Source organism: Anguilla anguilla, chromosome 4, assembly GCF_013347855.1.
Source record: "Anguilla anguilla isolate fAngAng1 chromosome 4, fAngAng1.pri, whole genome shotgun sequence".
Lineage (NCBI taxonomy): Eukaryota > Metazoa > Chordata > Actinopteri > Anguilliformes > Anguillidae > Anguilla > Anguilla anguilla.
This window is the reverse complement of record NC_049204.1, coordinates 20,562,160-20,586,983: the sequence shown is the minus strand read 5'-3', so window position 1 is coordinate 20,586,983 and position 24,824 is coordinate 20,562,160. Positions and strand designations below refer to the sequence as shown.

General features: G+C 40.9%; 1 protein-coding gene across 6 annotated transcripts in view; it reads right to left on the bottom strand.

The window, feature by feature from the left end:
- The window catches only part of slc12a7b (solute carrier family 12 member 7b), a 69,054-nt gene extending 52,328 nt beyond the window's left edge, over positions 1–16,726 (bottom strand). For 4 of the 6 annotated variants that reach the window (XM_035413640.1, XM_035413641.1, XM_035413644.1 and 1 more), the window contains exon 1: positions 16,418–16,726. In XM_035413640.1, coding sequence (XP_035269531.1) covers positions 16,418–16,577 — 160 coding nt within the window. In that variant the 5' untranslated portion in view covers positions 16,578–16,726. Of the gene's footprint in view, positions 1–1,718; positions 2,093–16,417 lie in introns of those variants that run through there. The other 2 variants (XM_035413642.1, XM_035413643.1) reach the window with 2 other exon arrangements.
- Positions 16,727–24,824: the final 8,098 nt, after the last annotated feature.

Genomic DNA, 24,824 nt, shown 5'->3' with positions numbered 1-24,824 from the left:
CAGCCCTCAGACATAGGAAGGACTTTGGCGGAACTCACGTCAATTACAGGATAAATGGTCCTCTTGGGGTTTCTACTGAACAGCAGAAGCTGAAGAGCGGTATTAAGAATTAATCCAGTGGGTTCAGTTCAGACTTGCTCGCACTTCTTTGACAAACAGACACACAACACAGCGGGACAAGAGATCGCGCGCTGCAACCCGCTTGAATGACAGCCCTGTAATTTGCTCTGGATAAGAGTGGCTGTCAAGTGACAATCTACGGATGGAGACGTGCCCATCCATCGGATATAGTCTGCGGGGAAGGCCGAAGGGGGAGAAGAACCTCATTCTCAGCCATACGACCCAGCTGACGCCAAACGCTCTCACAGTGTTGCTGCCATGTAGTGACGATGTTTTAACACTGACGAAACCTCACAGTGACAGCGTGAGAACATTTTGTGTTTGCTGGGAACCCGTGAATCATGCTCCAAAGGAGATGCAACAAACCTGATCTACATCATCAATAGTTGAAAATGTCAATATGAGCTTTTTTTTGGGGGGGGGGGGACCATAGTTTGGAGCGCCGCATATTTGGGCATTGCTTCTGCTGAGGATCCGTTTCCAAGCCACAAGACCATGCCTACTCCAACTGCTTCCACTGGCATGCGGTCCCCAGGCGCCTTAATCATGACAGCCTGGCTTAAATATAAACCGGGGAGCGGGACGCCCAAACGCGAGCTGCACATGAAACAGTTTACCGCCACCCTGTTATTCACTGCCTTTCACTGCAGAGGAAACTCAACGCAGATGTGGGGTTCCACCCTCTGCCGCAGATTTATACGCTCCCCGGAGTACTTCCTTCTCACAGTCAGAGAACAGTCTGGAACAGTGCATTATGCACGCACGTGGGGAAAGGTGGGAGCGAGCCCCCCCCCCCCCGGCAGAAACAGGACAATCGGGCCAATCGATACCGTCCACAGACGTCCCGGCTGCAAGTCGAGCGAAAGAAATAAAAGAAGGAAAGAGCCAAACGAGCACGCCTCAGCCAGCAGCCTCATACAACACCCTGCTGAATGGACTTGACTCTCTTTTACCAAGTCTGCTAAACTTCACGCAGAGGGCAGAGGTAATTGCACGCTACGGTGGAAATTAGGAGGAAGGAGGACTGGGCTGCGGTTTGTGATACAGCAGAATAATAGACACGGTGATGAGGGGAGGGAGGAGGACAGTCTTGGGTAATTACATCTGCCTGGCATTTTACAAAAAAAAACACTTAGTCATTTTCATTCAATATGACCAACACGGGCTCAAAACATAAGCAGCGATGACTTCTACATATTTTTAGCAAAACAGTTGCTCACCACAGATAGGAAGTTAACTGGATGATAAGCTGAAAACCAGGGTAAGAAAAACAGAGGGAAAACTACCATACTTACAGTAGAAAATGAACCTAATTTCACATTCAGTAAGAAATGTCTATTGTCCTGAACATACAAAGGAAAAAGGGAGGCGGATTGATAATGCTAGGAAACGTGCTTGACTGCTGTGAGCAACTGTAAAATTCACAGGAAACACACAAACCAAGACACTTGGCACCAGAGCGCCACAAAGTTAGAGAAGGCGTGTCACTAATAAAAGCAAACCATATCCTTTTTGTGTAAAGTGGAAAAAACTCAGCCCTGTCCCGTCTGTTGGAACCCGTCAGCGCAAGAGTGGAGGGAGGGGGCGCGAGTCCAAACCTGCTTCACCTGGGAAGGTCACGGGGGACTCCGGCACATCCTCGTCCTCCTCTCTCAGGACGTTGTCGTCGCGATCCCAGGAAGAACTCTTGCCGTCGTCCACCGGAACCACCGTGAAGTTGGTGGGCATTTTCACACCATGTGCTTTTTTCCCCGTACGCGTGGTTCTCTCTCGTCCACCACCACCCCCCTTCCTTTTTTTTCTTTTTTTGTTGTTGTGCACTGTGTATCCTTCTCCCTCTTGGCCGTCTCTCCCACAGTTCGAAGTTCTCCGATTCACCACGGCAGCACGAGTGCTGGCCCCAGCCCATCACCAAATATAGAGAGCTCCACGGCTCCGCCCCCCCGGGGGAAGACCTTCCCACTCCGCGTGTCACTCGAGCTGGAGAGCTCCCGGCCGCGGCGGCTGGCTCCCCTTAACTCTGCCTCTGGAGGGCAGCCCCCGCCCCCCCCCCCCCAGTTATTCAACCCCTGTCTCTCAGAGGAAGCCTGCCTGGGTTAGCCAGGTACTTCCTGGTTCTTGTCGATATCCTGCACTGAGGGGCTGGGGAGCTGTGTGCTTTCTGGCTGCAGTTCAGGGTAGAGGCAGCCGTCTGGTGTGCAAGCCCCCCCAACACCCCACGGAGGGGTGAAACTGCGTCACTCTTATGTAAACTCAATATGGGATTGCCATAACTACGAAAAAAAAAACTGATAAAATAAGAAAACAAAGATGTTTATGCGAAATGGCAGAAGGAACAGCTTGACAATTTTAGTAATTGGGAGGAGGCAGCCACATCACAAAAAACACTCCCATTACAGAGTCCATGCATTCATTTCTTTCTATTCTTGTGTGAGGCACAACAGCAACATGTTAAATTGTAATAAAAAGGCATAAAGTATTTGAAGAATAACCTGTTGTTCCACTTGTGTGGGAACAATGCTTGAGGCCACAGTTCTGGATGGTTTTTACTATTCGTTACGCAGGTCTTGATAACACCGCTACTCATGAGAAGCAACTGTAATAGCCCAAAACACCTCTGCACTCTCACCTAATGGCCGACAGCTAGCCAGGGCTGCTAACCCCTGGAGACAAATTATCATTTCAAAAGCCAGTTGAAAATTAACTAGAGCGGACAGGAGGTTTCCTCTGTGAAAGGATGCTAATGTTCACACGAGTCATCCACTGTAATCCACTGTGATCCTACCTACAGAGAATAATTACTGAACAATAGAATTACAATAGACTGACCCACACTGGCCACATTTTACCTCTATCCACTCCCCAAATTTATACTACAAGTAGGGCCTAATACATTACGGCCCTGGAAAAACCAAAAACAGAGAAAACCTTCAATGTTGTCTATTTTTAAAAAAAACTGTCTGGCTTATTAAAGAAGAACTTGGAAAATAATCAACTTCCTTATTCAAGGCCTTTATCACAGTGATGAGTAATACATGTCTCTGCTGACAGCTTAGGGTCTCCGAGTCTAATGTTCCTTGTGCTTCAGCTCTCAAATATGGAATCTGGGCCCCAGTTTTTCACATTTCTGAAAAGACACAGATAGAGACTGAACTCACAAACACCTTATAGGGCAGGGTCAGGGGTGGGGGTGGGGGGTGGGGTTACTGTAACAGCTGAAGAGAATACCCAGCTACCCTCTGACGGCGGCCATCGCATTGGTTAATCAGCACAGGCTGGCCACGGCTGGATCTGCTCAGGGCTTGTGTTTATTTTCCCAAGGGTATTACAACACCACTGTTTCAGGGGGAGAGGGGGGATGGGTGTGGCTAACATCTTTTCAGAAAGACGTAACAAAAGAAAGACTCCTCTATTGTCTCATTTATCTGGCACAATTCTAATAGAAACGAAAAAAGGGAAAAATCCAAACAGAAAAATGTCAGTACAGCAGTAGGCTTTATCCAGAGAAGTCATGTTCTCCACACATGGCTCACACTCTGAGGCTGGGCTTTTTTTTTTTATTATGCAAGTGCACAAAAATACGTTACCTTGTGTACTACACACACTAGGTGGGGCTAGAGACTATAGAAAGCATTCTTTTTTTACAGTTATGTGACGTTATAGGCTAATAGCATACAAGACAAAAGTTGACTTCACAACTTTATTAAAATAAATAAAGAATACTCTGAATTCATCAAGACAATGACAGGGCTGTACGGGGCTCCCATTTTGGGAGCATTTGCCCCTGAAAATTAGGATGCATTAGTCTGTTCCTAAATTTCTCAACTTAGGAGCAAGTGTGCTCCTTTGACAGATGTTATAGCGCAGAGCCCTGAATGAAAACACTGTATCGGCAGCGCTCGGAAATACATAATGACCTCATTTACAGCAGCATGTTCAAATGACAGGAACCCTAACAGCATGTACTGCTGCTGAGCACAATTATCTTCCACCCTTGCCCTCGCCCTTTTTCAAAAAGCACTTCCTCTCGCAACATGCATCCAGATTCTTAAATTATTAATGCAGTCCTGTACATTCCAGCATCACTGGACTGATTCTATACTCTCCGTTCTACTACTTTGACTGTCAGGTTTCACTGCCTAAGCTGTTGACATTGTTGGGACACACAAGGATGGTAACAGATGGTAGCTCACCGCAGTGTACACACTGAATCATTACGACTAGCAATGCGAATTAAAATGAACCATGCCATTAGCTGTGGAATTCCATGCATTTCTGTGAATTAATCTGACTTAACATCAGCATTAGGGAGGGATTAAAAAATGCTCTCTTCTTTGAGAAACAGAATATCTTAAAAGGTTTACAAATTTATGCACAAATGAACAGGCTGCTGAACTAAAAATGCTTATTAATCTGATAAAAAAAAATTCAAGAGGGAACATATATATGTAGGAATGTAGACCATCAATAACAGTGAGAAAGATGCTGAAGGTGATTAAATTGTTTGGGGAATTTCATAACACTGGTGTCCCTTATCTAAACTGAAAACGTCCATGCTAATACAAATTAGTCCCAAAAAATCTATTTAAAATGTATTTCCCCAAGATTCGTGCAATGAGAAGTGGACAAGCATCACCAAAATCTAGCCTACATTTTCCACATGTATCTGTTCAAATACATGTGGAAAATGCAAATACACACTACTGGTTATAATGCTATATACCAAAAATAAAGCTAATCAATTGGAACGGTGAGAACTATAAGCTCCCACGAAGACTAAATGCTAATGTACAGTATAGGCTAGTATTGGTTTATAGAGTTAAAATGCCTTTGAAAGCCAAATGCTTTTTCACCATACTGATAACAGCCTTCAGCTTAACCTCAAAACTGAAGGGAAGCGCATAATGGTTTGCAGTCGTTTTATTCGTTGGCATTTTTTAGGATGGGAAAAATGCCAAATATGCGATGAGAGTGATCCACAAGATGGACTGTTACACAATAGCTGGTAATTGGTGGTCTTTCCCCAGCAGTATTCATTATGTTAAAGCCCATTACTTTCAGTCTTATGGACCTATTTATAAAAGGACAAAGGGAGACAGTTACAGTTGGGAGAATAAAACACGAAGGGAAGCTGAGCACTTCCATCTGAACAGAACCGCGCAAGCATACGAGCACAAAGAAATTAAGCATTATCACTAGCTCAGCAATCCTACTGTTCAACTCAATTCCACCACAGTTTTTAGGGTATATACTGTACATAAAAGGCTTTAAATGTATTTCCTGGAAAATTAGCAGTAGCAGAGTTTTTCCTGCATTGAAATGTCTTAGGCATAACTACTGAAAATACCATTATTCCTGTAGAATGATCCCTAACAATGTGTAAATCCTTCAGCATAGGCTGCATTTCCCCACAATTCTGGAACTTTCAATAAATAATTAAATTGTTCCAATTTTTTATTGTCACACATTTTATTTTTTATAACCTAGCACTCAATGCACTGTGCTGGTCTCTTGAAGAACAGGGCTTTACATTCTAAGCAAAATATAGGGAGACAACACATGGGGCTGACAATGGCAGGAAAACCAGGCCGAACGCAGTCTCTGCCACACAGAGTAACCGCCTATTTTGAGCCAGGAAATACCCTGATTAGTCATAAATGCAATGCTATATGCGGCAGTTGCACAGGGCCGCTCAAGTTGCTGCTGGCTCATGTTAAAACAAATGACTTGAGAGTTTTGAGAAAGCAGGGCTAACCTTTAATAGTAGTCAATGGGAAATGTCAGTACAGGCAGTATTTCTTAGTTAAATTGGGGTTAAATCGTCCATAAACAGTATTTCAGAGCGAACCCACAAGGGAGTAAAATTAATTACAAAGAATAAGGTCAACTACCAGTAATGCTTCCATAGCTTTGGTGAAGCACAGCTCTGCCAAGAATAAGCCAATAGCAGGCAGACAGGACCATGCACAGCGCAGCCTCCACACAGGGAATGATCGGAGCCATGACAACAAAGAGGGCTCATTTACCCCTTCTCTAAGAAGACACATAAATATGACATGAATGACCATGGATTATCAGCCACCTGTATATCCTCACTCTGTAATGACTACACTCACTCAATCCACTTGAACTACAGACACCGTGACAGTGAATGAGAGAAACCATTCAAGGCTAAGATTCTGATTGCCATCTGGATACGGTACTGGCGAGAGGGCGGCTTGCAGTGGAAATTTCCATTCCAGGAAGGTTGAGGACAGGCAACTATGCCATGACGTACTGCACCTGAGAGAGAGAGAGACCGCTTAGATTTGTTGTCCTTGTTTTTGTTTAGCTATTTATTAGCTGCTACATCCCAGAATATTAGGATACCCACAGTAAAATATGGAAGCCACATTCATAAAATAGAAGGTTGTGAAGTGAAGGTATTGCGTATCCTTCAAACAGCTTGAGTTTTTGTTATAACAGCACTAACAAATGCCCACTGCTCTGGAACCCAGCAATATGCAGACCAGCATGCATGGAATGAAACATCTCAATAACCTCCATTGGTGTTGTTGCCATTTTCACAGGGAGAAAAGTTGAAAAGATCAAAAAGGCACAATCCGTTCCCACAGAAGGATGAGAAACCAAATCTGCTCTATTAGTTTTGAAAGGCAAGTGGGATTTCTAAGTATTTATGGCTAAGGTTGCTTGTGGAAATACCTTCTCTTAAAGTTACTGAAGAATTGTGGGATTAAAGAACAACTGAGGCAAGAGGAATCTCTGCAACTTAACATTGCTCCTGAGGCTACTGGACAAGGTAGAGTTTGTCTTTGTTTTCTCCTCAAAATAATTTTCTGTAATAACATGGGATATGTGCGATTTATCAACAGAAGGAAAAAAGAATTCCTCTTAATATGATCAGTCAACACCAAAAAGCAAAAAAAAAAACTGTATACAATGCATTGTGGGTATATTTTCAAATCCAGATTTGGATACACCACTAGAGGGCACATCACCTTCTATGGCTAAATCGCATGTCATTCAGGCAGTAAATGCTGTGAAATGTCCAATCTGGTGAGCCCAATCCCTATAGGCAATAATGGCTAATAGTCTCCATGATATTGTTTCATAGAATTGGTAGACAAGGGAAAACAAGGTTTGTTATCTCATTAAGTATCAACATTTAAGGCCAAGTTTTTAATGCTCCCCTAAAACAGTCCAGGGCAGGAAATGTGCAGTGATGCTCATGTGCAGAACAGAGGGGAAGGTGTGACAGTGGCTCCATGAACAGGAAGGCAGGATGCAGATGAGACCAGATTCCCATCAGCAGCAGGCCGTCCAGGAACACAGGCCACCCCACTGCCGGGAAACAGCTCGGACATGGAGAAATGCGTTTCCCATCAGGCATCAGGTTCTCCTCTTGCACATAGCCTAGCTCAAGAGGGGTCATTTGTTGGTAATATTTTGATATTTTTTAAATACATTCCGTTTCCAGGATACTGCACATCGATAAATGACCTGAATGTACAGTAGTCAATATATTTCGTGAAAGAAAAAGGATGGAAACGATTAGTCCAAAAAAAAAAGCACAAATTAGGCAGTGATTGATAAGAGAAAGCAAACATTTTGTCCTGTGCCTTCATTTAAAAACAACAATGAAAATAATTGTGGCTTGGAGGCTTACCAATTGGATCTTGAAACCTCAGATACAAAAACATTACCATTAAGGCAGCAATAAAGAAATCGATTAATCATTCTATAATCCAAGCCTCATGCAGCAATACTTAAAGATCTCCTAGTTAGGTTTAGCTACATATCACTGCAGTAAAAGGATTTTAAATCCTAATTTACTGTGCATGTATGCTTGCCAGGCAGCTTGCCAATGACCTTTTTTCCTATCAAATTAGCCCTAGCTCTCACTCAATCCACTATTTTACTTATAATTTAGTTATTATGTAATGATTAGAAATCAGTTTGGGGGGTGCAGAATGTGTGTCCAGACCAGTGGGTATCGCACAAGTCTGACACCGTGTGGAAGACAATGAAGCTGAGCCAAACATGAAGCGACAGGCAGCTTTACCCCGTTATGCAATCCATTCAGAGTACAGGACCCGGAGCACAAACAGGCAAACGGAGAACTGCAGCAGGCATTGGCTATCTGGGGAAGCAGTTTTCAATGTAGCCTAATGAAGAATGACTTTGCTTGCAAACTGTCACCTGGCCTGGCCTGAAACGTCTGAAATGGCTTGAAAAGAATGCCACTTAACTTTTCTACTTTTTCATTTCTGCGTTCCTCAGAGTTTTATTTGTAGTCTTTCATAGACGGGAACAGTACATGAATGTGGAGCAATCCTTCATACTGATTGGTTATTCCAGCATGTTGCAGGATTGATAATCTACCTTGTTTCATAGTAACATGGTCTTCTTTGTTTACTGGACATTTAAACGAAATATTTCAAAGAGAGCATGCTTAACTAATTTAGCAACTTCCATCTTAGTTTCAGTATTCGCAGCATACGATCCAGATTTAACAAGTAAAGCAATATTTTTTTTTTTTAATCAGCCTCAGTTAATCATCTCCTCTAGCACTTTCCCTCCAGCATGGAGACCTCCTGACCAAAGGGCCTTCTCTGCATCGTGCCATTAAAAGTATTGAGCCATTTAGATGTATTGAGTTTCTAATGCAGATTTATAGGCCCGCTCTTTGAGGCAATGGCATTACGGAGACCAGCCATTAAACTGCGTGAGGGAGAAGATGCGCAGGACTCCTGTTGACAGACTGCTTCCATCTACTGGCCATAAGAATCACTGCAGGCCATAGCGATGGTACTCCTCAAGCAGAAGTTATGCCATCTTTGAAAACAATGTGCTGTACGATATACAGCATGATTTCACTGATCTTTACAACGATAGGATGAGCTGATGAGGTGGGCACAGTGAATAGGATGGGATATCCAGATGCGGTAAAGATCAGTGACTCAGCATTGCGTGATGCATAACAACCGCAAATGCAACCTAATCCTTAAATGCGTGCGTACAAAGATCCTTAATTAAAATACTGTCGCTAGCAACACAATGCAGAGCATAAAACTGAAAAATAAGGCCAGCATGCAAAGAAACGTCTCATTTGGAAAAAACATCCAACCAGAAAAACAAATTTATATTGGAACTTCAGCTCATTCATCGTAACATTTTCCAGACATTTTGAAAAGAAAAACAAAAGTCCAATGGTCACTTCAGTAACAAAATTTCCATGACATATTTTACAGGCTCTGTAAAAGAAAATTTCCTAACCACTGAAAACCACTGATCTCAGCTTAAAAACAACCCATTAAGTGGCCACTGAAGAAGAAAAACCAGCGGCCACAGTCAAAAACACTTTTTCCCTTGATTTTTTGTAAGTATGGTGTCTACAATCCAGGTGCAACACTGCCTTACAATATAACACTGCACTCTGTTGTCCATCTTATCAATGAACTCCCAAGTTTTTAACCGTCCTCCAACCCATGGATTCTAATATGATATGTTGTACATCTTCATTAAATCATTAAATGACTCAAGTTTTTCACAAAAAAAATGCTGCATGCAAAAGATAGGCAAAGGCTTTCTATAAATCAGCATGCCTCGGTGTAAGCAGCAGTTTCTCGGTTGACCAGCTAAGCCTGACCTTCTCAAATGTCACCGTACATGTCTATCACTCATTCAGCTGTCTAAAGACCACCGTTCAACACGGAGGGATCGGGTGGCGTTTTGGCTTATGAAACAGAATACACGTAGCCTAACTCGCGGAATTCTGTGTTCTTCGTGCGGAACGCTGGCGCGCGTTCCATTCCTGAGCTCGGGAGAGGTTTCCCAGACTGGGAAGAGCGAATGGAGTTACGGAGGCGAAGAAACAAACAGAAGCTGGCAGAAGCGCTCGAGGAAAAAACAGAACATACATAAGGTGGCTCAGGCATTTGAAGAAGTCTTGCATGTGGTGCCCAATCAGTTTTTTTTTCTCGTTTATTGTTGTTCAAACCCTCTGAAGTCACAGCGCGTTTTATGGCTGGACATTCAACAGCTGCCACATCTGTACATTACTGGAAACCTTCCATCAGAAACAGTTAAACTGGCAGCACACCTCAGCCCACAACAACCCAGTGCCACAGAAGAAGGGACGAGCAGCTACCATACAAATAAACATGTAAGCTCATTGCGTGATCATTTCCTTATTTCATTTAAGTAATGGAAATTATCTTTCAGAGGGTTAGTCATGGAAAATGTGTAATGGAATCACCTTAGTTGGAATAATCTGTCTTTCCAGCACAATGGCAAATGCAATAAAAAATGATAGGAGCCTATTATCAAGCCAAAATTGGTTACGAGAAGAGACAGGAAGACGGACTGACTGAAGAGCCTAACTAGCCTAGCCTATCATATGTCAGCATATTATCAGATGAACGGTAAGCATGGATGTATAGCGCTGGTGAAAACATGGGACATTGAAGCCAGTTGTTCACGTAGCCCAGATACGTGTCCAAATAAAGACGTGCCGCAACACACGATACCCAGGGCAGGGCGGGGGTCAGGCGCTCCGGGAGCCCCCAGGGGTACGGGCCGATTAGTCGCGACTCGTCTCACTTTGACTGACGAGCCCCACCAGAGGAACAGAAGTGACCTCCGTGACTTCAACCCCCAAAATACACGGCTGACACTCCAGACCGAAAGCATTTAGTGGGGTCAGCACTGCTTTCATTCACCAATCCCGTGGCAAATCGCCCATACCGTTTGGCTCATTTGCACACACGCTCATCCATACCCAGGATGTGAGCCGAACAGCTGTTTGGAGGACCAATCGTATACTCTGCAAGACCGCATCAGCAAGCATCATCCGCTTGAAGTCCACAGATGTCTGGAAAGCCTATCTCAAGTCAGGTCTTAATTACTTAATTGGCGCCACTGATTACAGGGAACATGTATCACATGTTGATCTATAGCCGCGTTTCCACCAAAATTACCCGGAACTTTCAGTCCCAGGAACTACTTTATCACGAACTAAAAGGTTCCTTCAGCCAATGGTTGTCTGCGTTTCCACCGGGTTCTAAAGTACCGCGAAGATTAGGCAAATTAGCCCACTGACGTTGTCGTCGGTCCATCTGTCATATGATTTCTTCTGTAACCCCATACTACCACCGAAGTAGCCTACATTATTTTCTAATAACCGGGACAGCCCGGAGGGGTTTATTCCACTTATATACAACGGGTTACCAACAATGACTATATATGGTTACTTTTGTATTTATTGATTTTCATATATCCTCTCAAACACATTCATTAACAGCAGAAAACATGCACGCGTTGTAAACAATTTGTTGTTTTATTACTTTCCGTCGTCAATTCCATATAGGCTAATCGCAAAATGACAAGAATAGAACGAAAACTCGGACTTGCGTGAAAATGTAAATTAGTAGTGGTACAGCCACCGTTTGCTTTCCTTCGAAGTTACTGCTACCCGAGCAGCGAAGTGTGCCCTCCAGATGCGAACCATGCACCATAAATGAGTCCATAGTCTTCCTGGTCTTTTCGTGGAATTGAAAAATGGCAGTAAAATTGAGTAAAATTACGGCAGTCTGAAAAAGCTAAAGGGAAGATTACTAGAATTAACCTGTTATTTTACCCGGATAAAAAGTGCGGAAGGTGATTTCCAGTTTGCTTGTACTGTATCACCAATGTTAATTATGCAGAACTACCGCATACCTCACATAACTGTATCAAACGTTTTGAGTCAATTACAACGGGCTAACAAAGAATATCCGGAAGAAAATATTCAGCAACCGAATTAATCAGTTTGAATGTTTTGGTAGCCTACGTAATATGCTGTCCCAGCACGAATCAATTTTATAAAACGAATACTAAAGCAAGAAAAGAACAGAAGAGCACACGTCATAATTCCAAGACGTTGACAGGCTATAACCAAAAGTAGGCTACTGCGCCGCATAACATACAAGTTTGATTTGAAGTTATTATGAAAATAAATTGGTTTGCCGCTGCATATTTTCAAACATGGCGGGTAATGGCGGAAAATAAATACAACACAAATGTTACGAGTACTCGACCAATCAGAAATGTTCAGCGCTGCAAGCTCCACCCAAAAGGTTCCTGTACTTTCGGAAAGTACTACCCCCCAAGCAGGAACGTTTTGGGGGGTAAAACAAAGCCCCCAGAACTAAATTTAGACCCTAGTTCCTGCGGTGGAAACGCACTGAGTTCCTCAAAAGGTTCCTAGTTCCGGGGTATAGTTCCTGCGGTGGAAACGCGGCTTATGTCTCAGCTGCTGGGCATCTCCATCTGTGGATCTCAATGACTGCAAGTGCACACCATTGCACATGATCAGAGGGTCCAAAAAGGGCCAGTGTGGGTGCAGTTTTTTGTTCTAGCCCAGCACCAAAACATCATTGAGGCATTCTACTTAGAAAGGTCTTGAAGGAAGACCATGATCAGTTAATTAGCTGAAACAGGTGTCGTAGAGCTGGGTTAAAACAAAAACAGGCACGCACGCCAGCCCTTTTCGGATAGGATTGAACACCCCTGCACTAGATGGACTCTTCATCCAGCAGATCAGGGATTATACTAATCTTTCCATTTGCTAACAGTGTCAGTACATCGAGAGGGAAACATAAACAAAGCTGCTGCTGATGGTAATAACCGAAAGAAAGGAAAATCCAAGGGGCACCATTACCACAGCGAACACTGAGGCTTGATTGAGGTTCTCTTGAGCAACTGCTAAAGGCAATGCGTGTGTGCACTAAAGCAGCAACACTCTCAGTGTCAAAATCAGTCACTGTTCACGCAAGCAATGTCCTGAAATATGACAGCCATTGTGCTTACCCACTGGTGGTTGTCATACTGAGTCGCTCATCGTCTTGGATACGGTTGTAAAAGCCTGGTATCGCCAAAATCCAGAGAACATGCTCCGCCCACATTCCCACAAACCCAGCAAGCAACATTCAGCAAAGCCAGAGTCAAACGCATTGAATCTATAATAATGATAAAAACAGCCTCTGGTCCTGCAGAGAGGGGAGAGGGAAACTGACCTCCAGTTGAAATCCTCTGGCAGTGGGAGTCTCTTCCCTCATTATGGCCGACATTGATGTACACTACGAGACCCAGAGCACATGCGGAGCTCTTTAAAGTCCACAGTAATTAAGCGTCTAAGATTATAGGCAGCCTTTCCTGGTATCTCCATAAACCCTACACCACAATTCTACCATGAGCTTAGAAATGCAAAAGTACTCTTTAACCGGGTATCTAAAGGATTTTGTTTATATATGATTGTCCTGGTTGCTGAGCACAAATCCAGAGCACCATCAAGATGCTGTTGACCTGTAAGATCATCAAGACTCATTCTGTTTTATGATGGTTGCTTTTGGATTTTGTTGTGCTGTATTATATTTCATGCCCGGGGGCCCAAAAATATATATTTTTATCTCAATGTTCTGGAACTGGAACAAAAAAAATATATATATATATATATATATATAATCCTCTTAACGATAGCTGGACCAAAGCGTGCCTGGCACTTGAATTTAAAGATTCTAAAGAATTAGGAACCATAATTTATGGCAGTGTTGCATCACTGATACAGAAGAAGAGCTTGCTGTCTGAAGTTTCAACTTTCTTTTCTGATGCGAAAAACTTACTTTGCCAATCAGGGTAAAGGCCTCCAAAGACCACACTAACCTCACACAACTGGTCTGTAATGTGAACTTTTTCACCTTCTGCTCCAATGAGCTACACTATGCCTGTCTAATCCAATGTGGGAATTAATAGGCTACATTTAACATCTTTCATATGTCAGCACTGAGGACAAACTTAAGTTCCCATCCCGAGCACGCCTTTAAAGATCACAAATTTTCCTGGAATAATTACGTAATTAAACTAACCAGCTCAGGATTTTGCCCCCTCTGCATAAAGTAGGCCGTCTTATGCACAGCCTATAATTTCTAAGTAGTCTGCATGTTTATAACTTCAATACTTGCCTGAGTGCAATAGGTTTTGCAACAGCACCAATAGTTGATGATGTCATGTACTTTTAAATTAGTTCTGGACCTACACCTTAGCATTACATTGCATTTATTTAGCAGACGCTTTTATCCAAAGCGACGTACAAAAGTGCATATCATGGTCACTGGACAACTACAAAACACAGGTTCCATAAGCTACAAGACTATTTTGCTAATTATCTGTAGTATAGGCATTTTGGAGGCTAATTACCAAGTACAAATTGTGCCAACTATAACTTAGTGAATACCTCGTTACTTTTTGCCATTTATTATTGCTTTGTATTGCAAGTAGAGTCCTTGAGTAGTGGGGCACACAGAGGCGCTAAGTCGCTAACATCTTGGCCCATATTCGCACCAGTGTTTCTTCCTGTGTTCTGGTCTACAGCTCAGCAGCTACCACTGCTCTAATTAGCAACAAATCACACAATAATGTGGTGTGTTGCTTTGTCTCGCTGTCACACTGAGCAACTGGGTGGGTCACCGCATTCTCCTTCCTTTGATAACTGATGACCATGATTCATTACCACAAGTGAAGATTAATGCCTTTGCCAAATCAAAGCTAGACAACATGGGTATACCACAACAGTATCATTTTCTGCTAAAATGAATAGGAAAAAATTTCATTTCCTCTGTCCTTATAGATTTTGAAGGACTTTGCCAATCACATAGGCTAATGAAAGCAGCTTTTTTTCCAGTGTAGCAGAAGATACAAGTCTTTACAAAAACAATACAATAATACCAATACGCATGCTAATCATCTTATTTGCAAGTAAATGTTACACATGGACCATGAAAATGGGTACTCATTAGTTCAGTGTTCTTGTCTCCAAGACATTATAATGCAGCAAACTCTTTTTCCAGATGTTCTTTTATAATACAAAATTGGCTAGAGAAAATACCATGTGTTGAAAAGGACAGTGTGTAAGCAGACTCAGTTTGCTTCAGCAATAGCACTGGCAAAGCTGTCATTAGATGTCATTAGTACACAGCATTCCTACAGGAAAATGTGTGCCTAATTGTAAATCCTAAATCACAGAGCAGAAGTGCATAGGACAAGATTGTGTCCATCTAAAAAGAATCATTGGATATCCTTTCGAAGAAAATGGACCTAAACTCGTTGATATTTCTCAGTCTTAAAGTGTTGTCAACACCGGCGAGCAAAAGCATGAATTTTGATAAAGCAACTTGAATGTTTCTGAGCATGAACAAAATGGCACAGACCGATCGCACTGCTTTTGTGCTATGTACTGTAGGACTATTACATCAAACACAACCTGAAACAAAGCACTGCTTTCGCAAAAAAGCCCTCCCTCCCAAGGGAAACTGGCACAATTAAAATAACCAATTCATGCTTTTGATTCTTATTTTCCAGATAGAGCAGGGGAAACTTTCCGTTGTGTATCTCTACTAGTGGTGTGTAGGTGACCGGTAATTGCATGCCTTCCCAAAATAAAATTGACGATGCTGTTTATTGAAGGGATTGCGCGGGCAGTTATTCAACACAACAGACAGAAGGCCTTCAGTAACATACGGAATATGCAACAAGATTATTCCCTTGTCGGAAAATGATCCAACTAAAGCCGCAGAAATAAAAAGCACAATTGTGAAGATGACTGATTGCACGGGATCCTTCAAGTATACGCGACATGTAGTATTGCCGCTTTAACCTACTGCTTTATGAATCGCATTTAGACAACTGAATCGATAAAATTAGCTAAATTTCACGACTCATTCAAAAGCTACAAGGTTCACGCTGTGATTGCAAGCCACCCAGGCAGCTAGTTGCCATGCAACTCGTTAACAGCCGAACGTTAGTTCCTATCGAGCTAACAAATTAATTTTTACGATGCACCAAGGAAATCGCAACTAGCATGCTGTCTGGATATGGGAAACTTTTTTTTACTACTTCACTTTCGAACAGATGAACGAAAAACACACTTTACCGAGAATTTAATTAAATTCAATAATAACATCAGGCATCAACACATTCTATAATGTTAGCTAGCCTGCTACTACGCTAACGTTATATTAAATATCGTTAATTGATTTAGGTACTTAGGTAGAAAGAGAACCACATATTTCAAAACAGACTCTCAAACATAAATGACCGGCGAACTATAATTAAACGAGGAAAAGCTACTGGTGTAAAATTTCGACAATTTCAGCTCGGTATTCAGTGGTTAAAAAAATATAACGTGAGCCACAAAATTTTTATAAATAATTACATGGCTATAACTGGCCAGGTCGTCAGTAGTCAAGCTGCATGATCTTACCGTATTTGTTCGGCTCTCTACTGTACTCCAGGATAGGGACAGCGTCTTGCTGGTCTGTATCGTTGCCCTCAGCAGCCCCTCCATCGCCAGGTAGGTCATTGTTGACCGTGGGGGCTTCATCGCCCTGCCCAACACGGATAACTACAAATCTTTCGCTCATGACACTTTTATGTCTTATCTTCTCAGCGTCTCCGCGATCGAGCAAAACTTCACAGCTCAGACAGCTTAGCGCTGTGGTTCAAAACCAGCTGTCTGCCCTGATACAGCGGGAACACAAGACAATGTATGAGACACGCGCTGATCCCTGGATTGATTACACAAAAGGCGTGCCCATATGAAATGTGCTCTTATTGGCTGATGCGGCCATTGAGCTGCGTCAATCCGCGCCAAATACAAATCGGGGATGTTGCCTTTTATATGCGGCTTCATATCGAGCACAAGCAGTTTAGAAAATCTTTACACTTTTAGTTTTGAATTAGGCCCTGCCCCAACATTTTTTCCAAGGAGCACATATGGTCCTGAATTGAAAAATGTAGGTGCACACTAATCCATCCCAATTTGTAGACGTGCTCCTAAATTATTTTTCCAGTTTACACACATCAATTTTCAGGAGCAAATGCTCCTAATATGGGAGCACTGTAGAGCCCAGGCACAGAAGAAAACAATGACATTGTCAATTATGAATGCCAAAAGCAGAAAAAAGGTTACAAAAGTTGCAGGATATTGTAATTCTACATTAAGGTAATTTAGGTAATACACAGAATAAAGAAGTGATTGCAATCTCACAGCATAATTTTGAATATAAATATTTGGTTGACCAATTTTATCTCCTCCGCTTGTGGTTTATTGAATAGGTTACTCAGGACGACAAAATAATGTGCCCTGCACTGTATATTTAAAATAAAAATGGTAAGTTGAACACAAGTGATTGCACAAGGTGTACAATATTATGGTATGAACCAGGCTAGTATGCAGATTTTTAAAGAAAATCACCATTCAAATGAATACTATGAAGGCAAAACATCTGATCACACAGAAAAATTATTCCAAAATGTTTCTTATTGTTTTATATTGGTTTGTGTTTCACATTCACGTGTGTAAGTTGTCAGTCGTTCAGTTAAGGCAACTTGGACACAGCTGGTACATCTTGTAAATAATAACAAGCAAAGCGGACAGGTAAATACTTGGCAGAATTGATGAATGTTAGTGGGTGTTAAAAGTTTTTTGCATTTGAGTCAGAGGGTCAAGGGAATTCTGCAGTTTGGTAAACCATGGCCCATTGAATACTATTTTCAAGGTCTGTGTATTTGAATGTTCTTGCTTGCAAACCTATACAGTTGTGTTGGTTTTGACACATGTGCCTACTGGAATGTTGTAAGTTTTGATGGAGGCAAGGCAAGAGACCACTCAGGCATAGCCTGCTATATGTATGGCTGTGTCAGAATTAAATACTACATCACTAATTAGTCTAGATCTGATCAAAGGTTAGACTCACCCTGTAACTATGCAGTACATATGAAACCCCTAACCCAAAGTTTCTTTGGAGTCCTTCCCCAGTCCTTAAATTATCCAATTAGTGGTGAGGATTTTAGAGGGTGGAGTCAAAAATGGAATTTTGGTCTGCAAAATGTATCCCTCAGTCAAAAAATACATATATATAACAGTTCACAGTAAATTCACAGAACCTTGAATAACATATTTGTAATTAGCTAAGAAAAAGAGCTCTACCACAAAAATATTGGGTTGAATATGCTGTTTAAAAAACCCAATGGCACAGTGCTTACAGATGACCTGTAAGACTGTACTATTTAAAAACGATTTTAAAAAGCATTGAGCAAATGAGATTCCTATTTGAATTACCTATAAACCGTATTGATCATTTAATAAATTATATATACTACTTGCATTCATGTACTCAAATACTAAAAGCCTTAAAATGTTAAATATACCCCTAAATGCTGTAACTATTGGTTTGCTGTATCTTTTGATACATTCTTCCTCAAATATTGCAAATGTACAATGTTTGTGAATGTCAATGTGTGCATGTGTGTGTGTTCCATCCATATCACATATTTCTTTCTATAAATATAAAACAACCATCATATTTATGTTTAAACAAGGTAATTCATTGATTAAGCAATTGATTCTTTCCTGGAATGCACTGGCACAAGCAACTACATCAAGGAACAATCCCCTATTATATGAGGTATTCACTCAGACATAATTGCACCCGTCTACAGTATGTCAGCTGCATACAAAAGCACAGATTCCAAGGTTGTCTGTCGTGTAAACCTCCAGGATGGCACTAAAACCAATAGACTGCTGATGCATGAAAGTGGGTCATCACTGTGCCGTGAAAGGCACCTTCTATCCCACACAACAGCTGCACTGATTCACATGCTGTTTGTGCTGCCTTTGTTTCGAGGCCTAACAGTACCGTTAGCAGTCACATGCACACTTTGCATGACACATAGGAAAATACTGTCAAGTTTTTGATATTGTTTGTTTTCTTATTAGCCAGGGTGTAGACTATAAACGGCTTTGGGGGATGTTTCTTGTTCAGTGAGGAGTTGTGTTTACGCCATGGTGTGCACACTGTTCGTGCATGACTGGCCTTCTCTATTATCACATCTGTAATATGGCTGATATAACGCAGATTAGTTTTCTCTACGGTTGCATTATATCAACAGTGCAGATGGGTTATTGTTTCTGTCAATGTTCAGAGTACTCTGACACCAGCAGTGCCCATTTCACAAAGCAGAGAAGGCTGGAAAAAACAATGGTTGGGAAATCTGGCAGTAGGCTCAAATGCCTATTCCGAGCTCAATGCCCAGTTCAATACCTGTGTACAATGCGAAACGATGTACGTTCACTGTCATGGGTATGACTCAGGTGAATTTATGTTTAGATAAAAATAAAAGTACTCATTTCTCCCCCAAGGTTGGCCAACCTTTCCAGATATAATTGCTTTTTTTATTTATGGTTTTAGAAAAAGTTGCTGAGCAGTTGATTGCTTTTTTAAATAGAAACTGAGATTTTGATAATTTCAGTCTGGCTTTTGGGCTCGCCATAGCACAGACTGCTCTCCTTGAAGTGATAAAAGACCTGCTTTTAGCTGCTGTTACTGGGAAATTATCAGTTTTAGTTATTTTAGACCTCAGCAGTGCTTTTGAAACTGTTGACCATATTATTATTTTGGATATCTTCATCACTGGGTGGGAATATCTGGCTCTGTTTTAAACTGGTTTCACTCTTATCTGCAAAACAGGACTTTCAGTGTAGCTATTGGTGACTCAAAGTCCTGAGTGAAAATGACCCATGGGGTGCCACCGTGGTCTGTTCTTGGACCACTCCTGTTCTCCTTCGACATGTTACCCCTGGGGCATAACATTCACGGACATAGTGTCACCTACCATTCCTATGCAGATGACACACAATTATTGTATATCTCTCTTTTAACTGAAATGATGATAAACGGATAAACACACTTCATGGCTGCCTCTTTTACATCCAAAGCTGGATGTCATCAAATTTCCTACAGTTGAGGAAATAATAAATCCAAGATGGTGAATATTGTCCTTAACGCCACTTGCACCCAAACTATTAAGCAATTTGGTACATTGTCACCTAATGTCCCCCAGTGCTGCAAAAATCTTGGTGTCTACTTTAATAATCATCTCAGCTTGGATAAGCAGGTTAAAGCACTCATTCTTGCCTGTTTTTTTTCCGTCTAAGTCAACTGTCTAAAATTAGTTTATTTTTATCTCAAAGAAATATAGAGACTGTAATCCATGCAACTATCTTGTCATGATTGGAATTCAATAAATCTCTTTCCCCCTGTCTCAGTAAGCAGGGTCTTCACAGATTACAGATTGTCCAAAACACTACAGCCAGACTCCTCACAAAATATAAATAAATCTAACACACCACCATGACCCTAGCTTCCCTACACTGGCTTCCAGTTCATTTCAGGATTGATTTTAAAAATGTACTTTTTCTTTTTTCTTTGTATGGCATGATGTAGACCTCAATGAAATTTTAACCCCACATGGACCACAGCACAATCTAAGATCCATGGATAAGGCACTCCTGGCCATTCCTCAGTCCAGAGTGAAGACAAAGGGTGACCAGGCCTTCACTGTTGGAATAGCCTCCCCAGGATATCAGGCTGGTGAGCTCATTGTCCTCTTATAAATCTCTCAAATCACATTTTTAGGCATACTTTTACCAAATTTGAGGGTCAAATTCTATTGTACGTCTGCCATTTTTGTCTGTTATCACCTTTAATCATTCTATTATACTTTAACCTTTTTCAATCTGTGTTGTGTAAATACAGATTATGGTGAACTATGTGATTATGGTTATGTGAATATTTTTCATCATCCTGTTTTTATTCCTTTTATTATTGTGTCTTAATTTTTGTTTTCTTCTTCTTCTCTGTTGCACAGTTCGAGTCTGCCATGTGAAGCTCTCTGTAATTTTGTTTTGAAAGGTGCTATAGATATAAAGATTATCATTATTATTATGGACCTGAGTAAACACTTCCCATGGCCAAATCCTGATGTTAAGTTAGGCTGTCCAGTGTGGTTAACTGTGCCTGTCTCTCAGGCTTTGTCTCAGCTGCTCCGGGTTATTTTGAGAACTGGACAAAGAGGAATGAGATAGTTCACATACCAGCAGCCATGGAACGATCTGTCTTCCACTGAAGTACTTGGGCCACAGCATAGTGTGCTTGCATAGTCCATTCTCAGGAACTGCATCAGCAAGTTAATCATGTGATAACGCTGTCAGGGGGCTTTTTCAGACCCCCCCCCCCCAAATTACCTCAAGTCTTTAAATAAATAGGTAGCATTTATCAAAGGGTTTCTGACTCAGCAACTCTTTAATCCATTCATGTTGCAGAATACTAAACTAGAACCTTGCGGGGGGTTGAGGCACTACCCCATTACTAAATGTGGAAAATATCCTATGCCATGGAGGGCTTGAAAAAGCCATGAAACGTGTGGTATGGCTACAGAGCATATGGCATTGCAAACAAAATAGGTATTTTTTGCATAATGTCATTTTTTTATGTCATTTTCTGTTTCACTGTTTGCACATGATTATATCCATTTCTCATCCTTCAGATTTCATCACTGCATGCCAAATTTATTTATTTATTTATTTCCCTGAGGCACACAAAACTTAAATCCAAATCATATTCGCTCACATTAACAGAATAATTCACTTCAATATTCAGCTTGTTTATGGGAATATGTGACATTTGGGGAAAGAACACCTTAGCAACTTCAAAATTGTCCCCAGAGAACTGAAATAAATAAAACATGAGTAAGATATATATTTTCTCCATTCTAGGCAAAAATTGAAAAGTTAAGCACCACTTCATGTTTGTATGTTTACAGTGTTTAAACCTATAATCTTCTCTGAAAGTGAACCATAAATTAGTTCATTTGTATAAATGCAGTTACGAAACATTGTAAGTGTTTTTTCCTATCCTCAAATGCACTGCTTACACTACAAGGCACAGCCTTAGAGCACTTAACTTTAATCACTTTCATTTAGCCTTCCCCAAAGGTTAACTATAGGGTAACCTTAAATAGTATTGTAATACTTTACAAATAGTTTACAAATACATGATTAGTTGATACCTTGAGAAAGGATAATTCTACTAGCAAAGAAAAAATATTGTTGCCTAGTTGTTTACCAAAGTCATCAAATCTCAGTCTGTCACTAACTTCCATCCTCCTCGTTCATTACTGACTTTTCCCCTAAAAGATATCATATATGTTTATTGTGATTTTGTTTTTGATATGCATTCTTAATAAAATCTGGCATTGATGGTCAGACCATGTACTGTATATGTGCTGGTTCTGTCATTCATTCATGTTACCCGTACTTCAGAGATGTGCAGACTCAAAGGACAGCACAATCCTCTACACTTTTTGTAAAGGATTGCTCATGTGCATAGGCATTGCAGGGCAAGAATGTTGTAAAATGATTGTTGGGTGATGTATGAGAACATTTATTTTTTAGTTTAAAAAAAAAAAACCACTGTCTCAGTGATTAGTTGTTGATGGTTGCATTTATGTAATGTGATTGAAAATTGGACCATATTGTTATTTAAATAAGTTGCACGTGCTCTCAGGGTCTTTAATCCATGATTAATTTCTTTGAGGGTGTTGAGCATTTTTCCCTAGGAAGGAACTGAAGTTAGTGTAGTTATGTCATAATCATAGTGCAGTCATCCTAATCTGAACTGTTCAAATATAATTACAATAAGGTGTACTAACAAGCAGTGGAACTGACAAATAAGAACAAAAATGTTCATTCAAGGTCAAAGCACACAGTTTTTCTTTGACTCTGTACCTTTATTTCTGAGTGTATTTCAAATAATTGGATTTGTGCATTTCATGAAGGTGCATAGTTTCAAGTAAATAATTATTTACTGCACTCTACCAAATTATAAGTCTTGTCAGGTGTGGTTGTTGGCAACACTGGATATAATGTGATCAGGTCAATTCATCTCCAGGTCCTGTGGGCCACAGTGTCTGTAGGCACCTACTGATTTTATTAATGAGCTGACTACCTGAACCGAGAGGGCAGTGAAATCAGGTGGCTGGGGTTGAGTAGTGCTGATGTAGGTGTTAATGTCTTCCCTTGAAACCCACTGTTCTGATTTCCACCACAAGGTGGCAGCAACAACACACCAATTTTTACAGTATGTTTTATGTTTCCAGGTAGGTTCAACAGAATTGAACATAGCATGGGTTTTCAACAGGGGATCCTCAGACCTTGGAAGTACTGTAGCGGGGTCCTTGGCTATATATAGCTGTATGAAAACCCCTGGCCTGCAGCAAGGTTTTCCGTTATATTCTTGTCTAAATGTGCATGCTGCAACTTCACCGTCATCATTTATCATGTAAAAAGGAGAAACTGAAATTATATATATTTGTACTACAGTGACTGGCTTGCTCATACTTATTTGGATACCTAAAGAATGGCTTCCAAACTTCCCCCACTGCAAGTGGCTAGCAGCCAAACTGCTCTTTTATTTTATTTTTTTAGATTAAAACACTTTATTAATTAAATGCACTTAATGAAAATACTTAATTTCTGCAATCAGTCACCTTCACCACTACAATTTTCAATGGAATCCAATTTTTCTGTCTGCTTAGCTGTGGTTACCAAACTATAGCAACAATGTAACAGCATACAGCCAAAACACTTTTAAGCACTAGAAACCCCTTTTTAATACATAACCCTTATAAAGTTAAAAAAAAAAAAAAATACAGTATGGATTATGCATATGATTATGACATCAGTAGCAGCTTACAAAAAAAGCGAACATGATTTTGTTCAGCCTAGAGCAATGGTGCTATTAAAAGTAGTCTAATGGACCTAATGGACTCAAATGCAAGTGTGTAAAGGAAGTTCCAAAATTTGACCATGAAGCTATACGGTAACTTTATCATATCAAATGATGCGCTATGTTGTTAAGTACTATGTTACCATAAAAAATGTGGATACAAGAAAAGCTACTGGTTACATTCTTCCAGATAGTGTCATCTCTTCTCTGGCATAGTATTATTCTGTATTTAGCTGATACAGGATCTTGCATTTGCATTTTCTAGCTCATTGTTAAATCATTTATTTATAAATTCTCTGATACAGAACATTGACATATACATGCCTGGAATATGTGTATTTGAACTCATTCTTTGATCATTCGTTGATTTGGCACATTGTACTATATTTTTGTTTTGTTCACCCTATTTATAGCCATGCTACAACCAAATAAATTACTGTCCTGTGTGTGGGGCAAATCACTGCAGTACCATTTTGTGAACCTGGGATTTAACAGGAAACCAACAGAGAGCATATGTGTTTGGATTACATTTGTTTACTTCGAGTTTGTCTCTAAGAGAGAGGCAAACTTAGTATGCGCCTTCGTGGTCATTGCAAATATATACTGCTTGGATTTCATTTCTGGACTGCATAGGTCGGATAATGTTGGCTGTGATATTCACACAATGTCTTCTGTGTGCTCTCTTTTACTTGGGGAGGAGAAGGAGCTCACATGCAGACGCATGTATGCACAGTGGCTGAATTAAAAAAAATTTAACAAAGGGGATGGTAAGGTATGAGACATTTAAAGTTGGGGGTGAGTTTGTGGAACTATTTCGTTCTGTTGGTGGTGATGGGGGGAAGGTGAGTTTACAGACCATTTTGTCAGGTGTTTCACCGTATTCCTTTATAATATAAAACACAAATGATAACAAGGGAGGCTTTTTGCTGAATTATTAAAAATCTGAATCTTTCAGTTTAATTTAGTGGAATAATGGCATCTCCTTCAATCCTAGCCTTTGGTCCCAGGTACCAATGGGACCAGCATGGATTATGTGACACT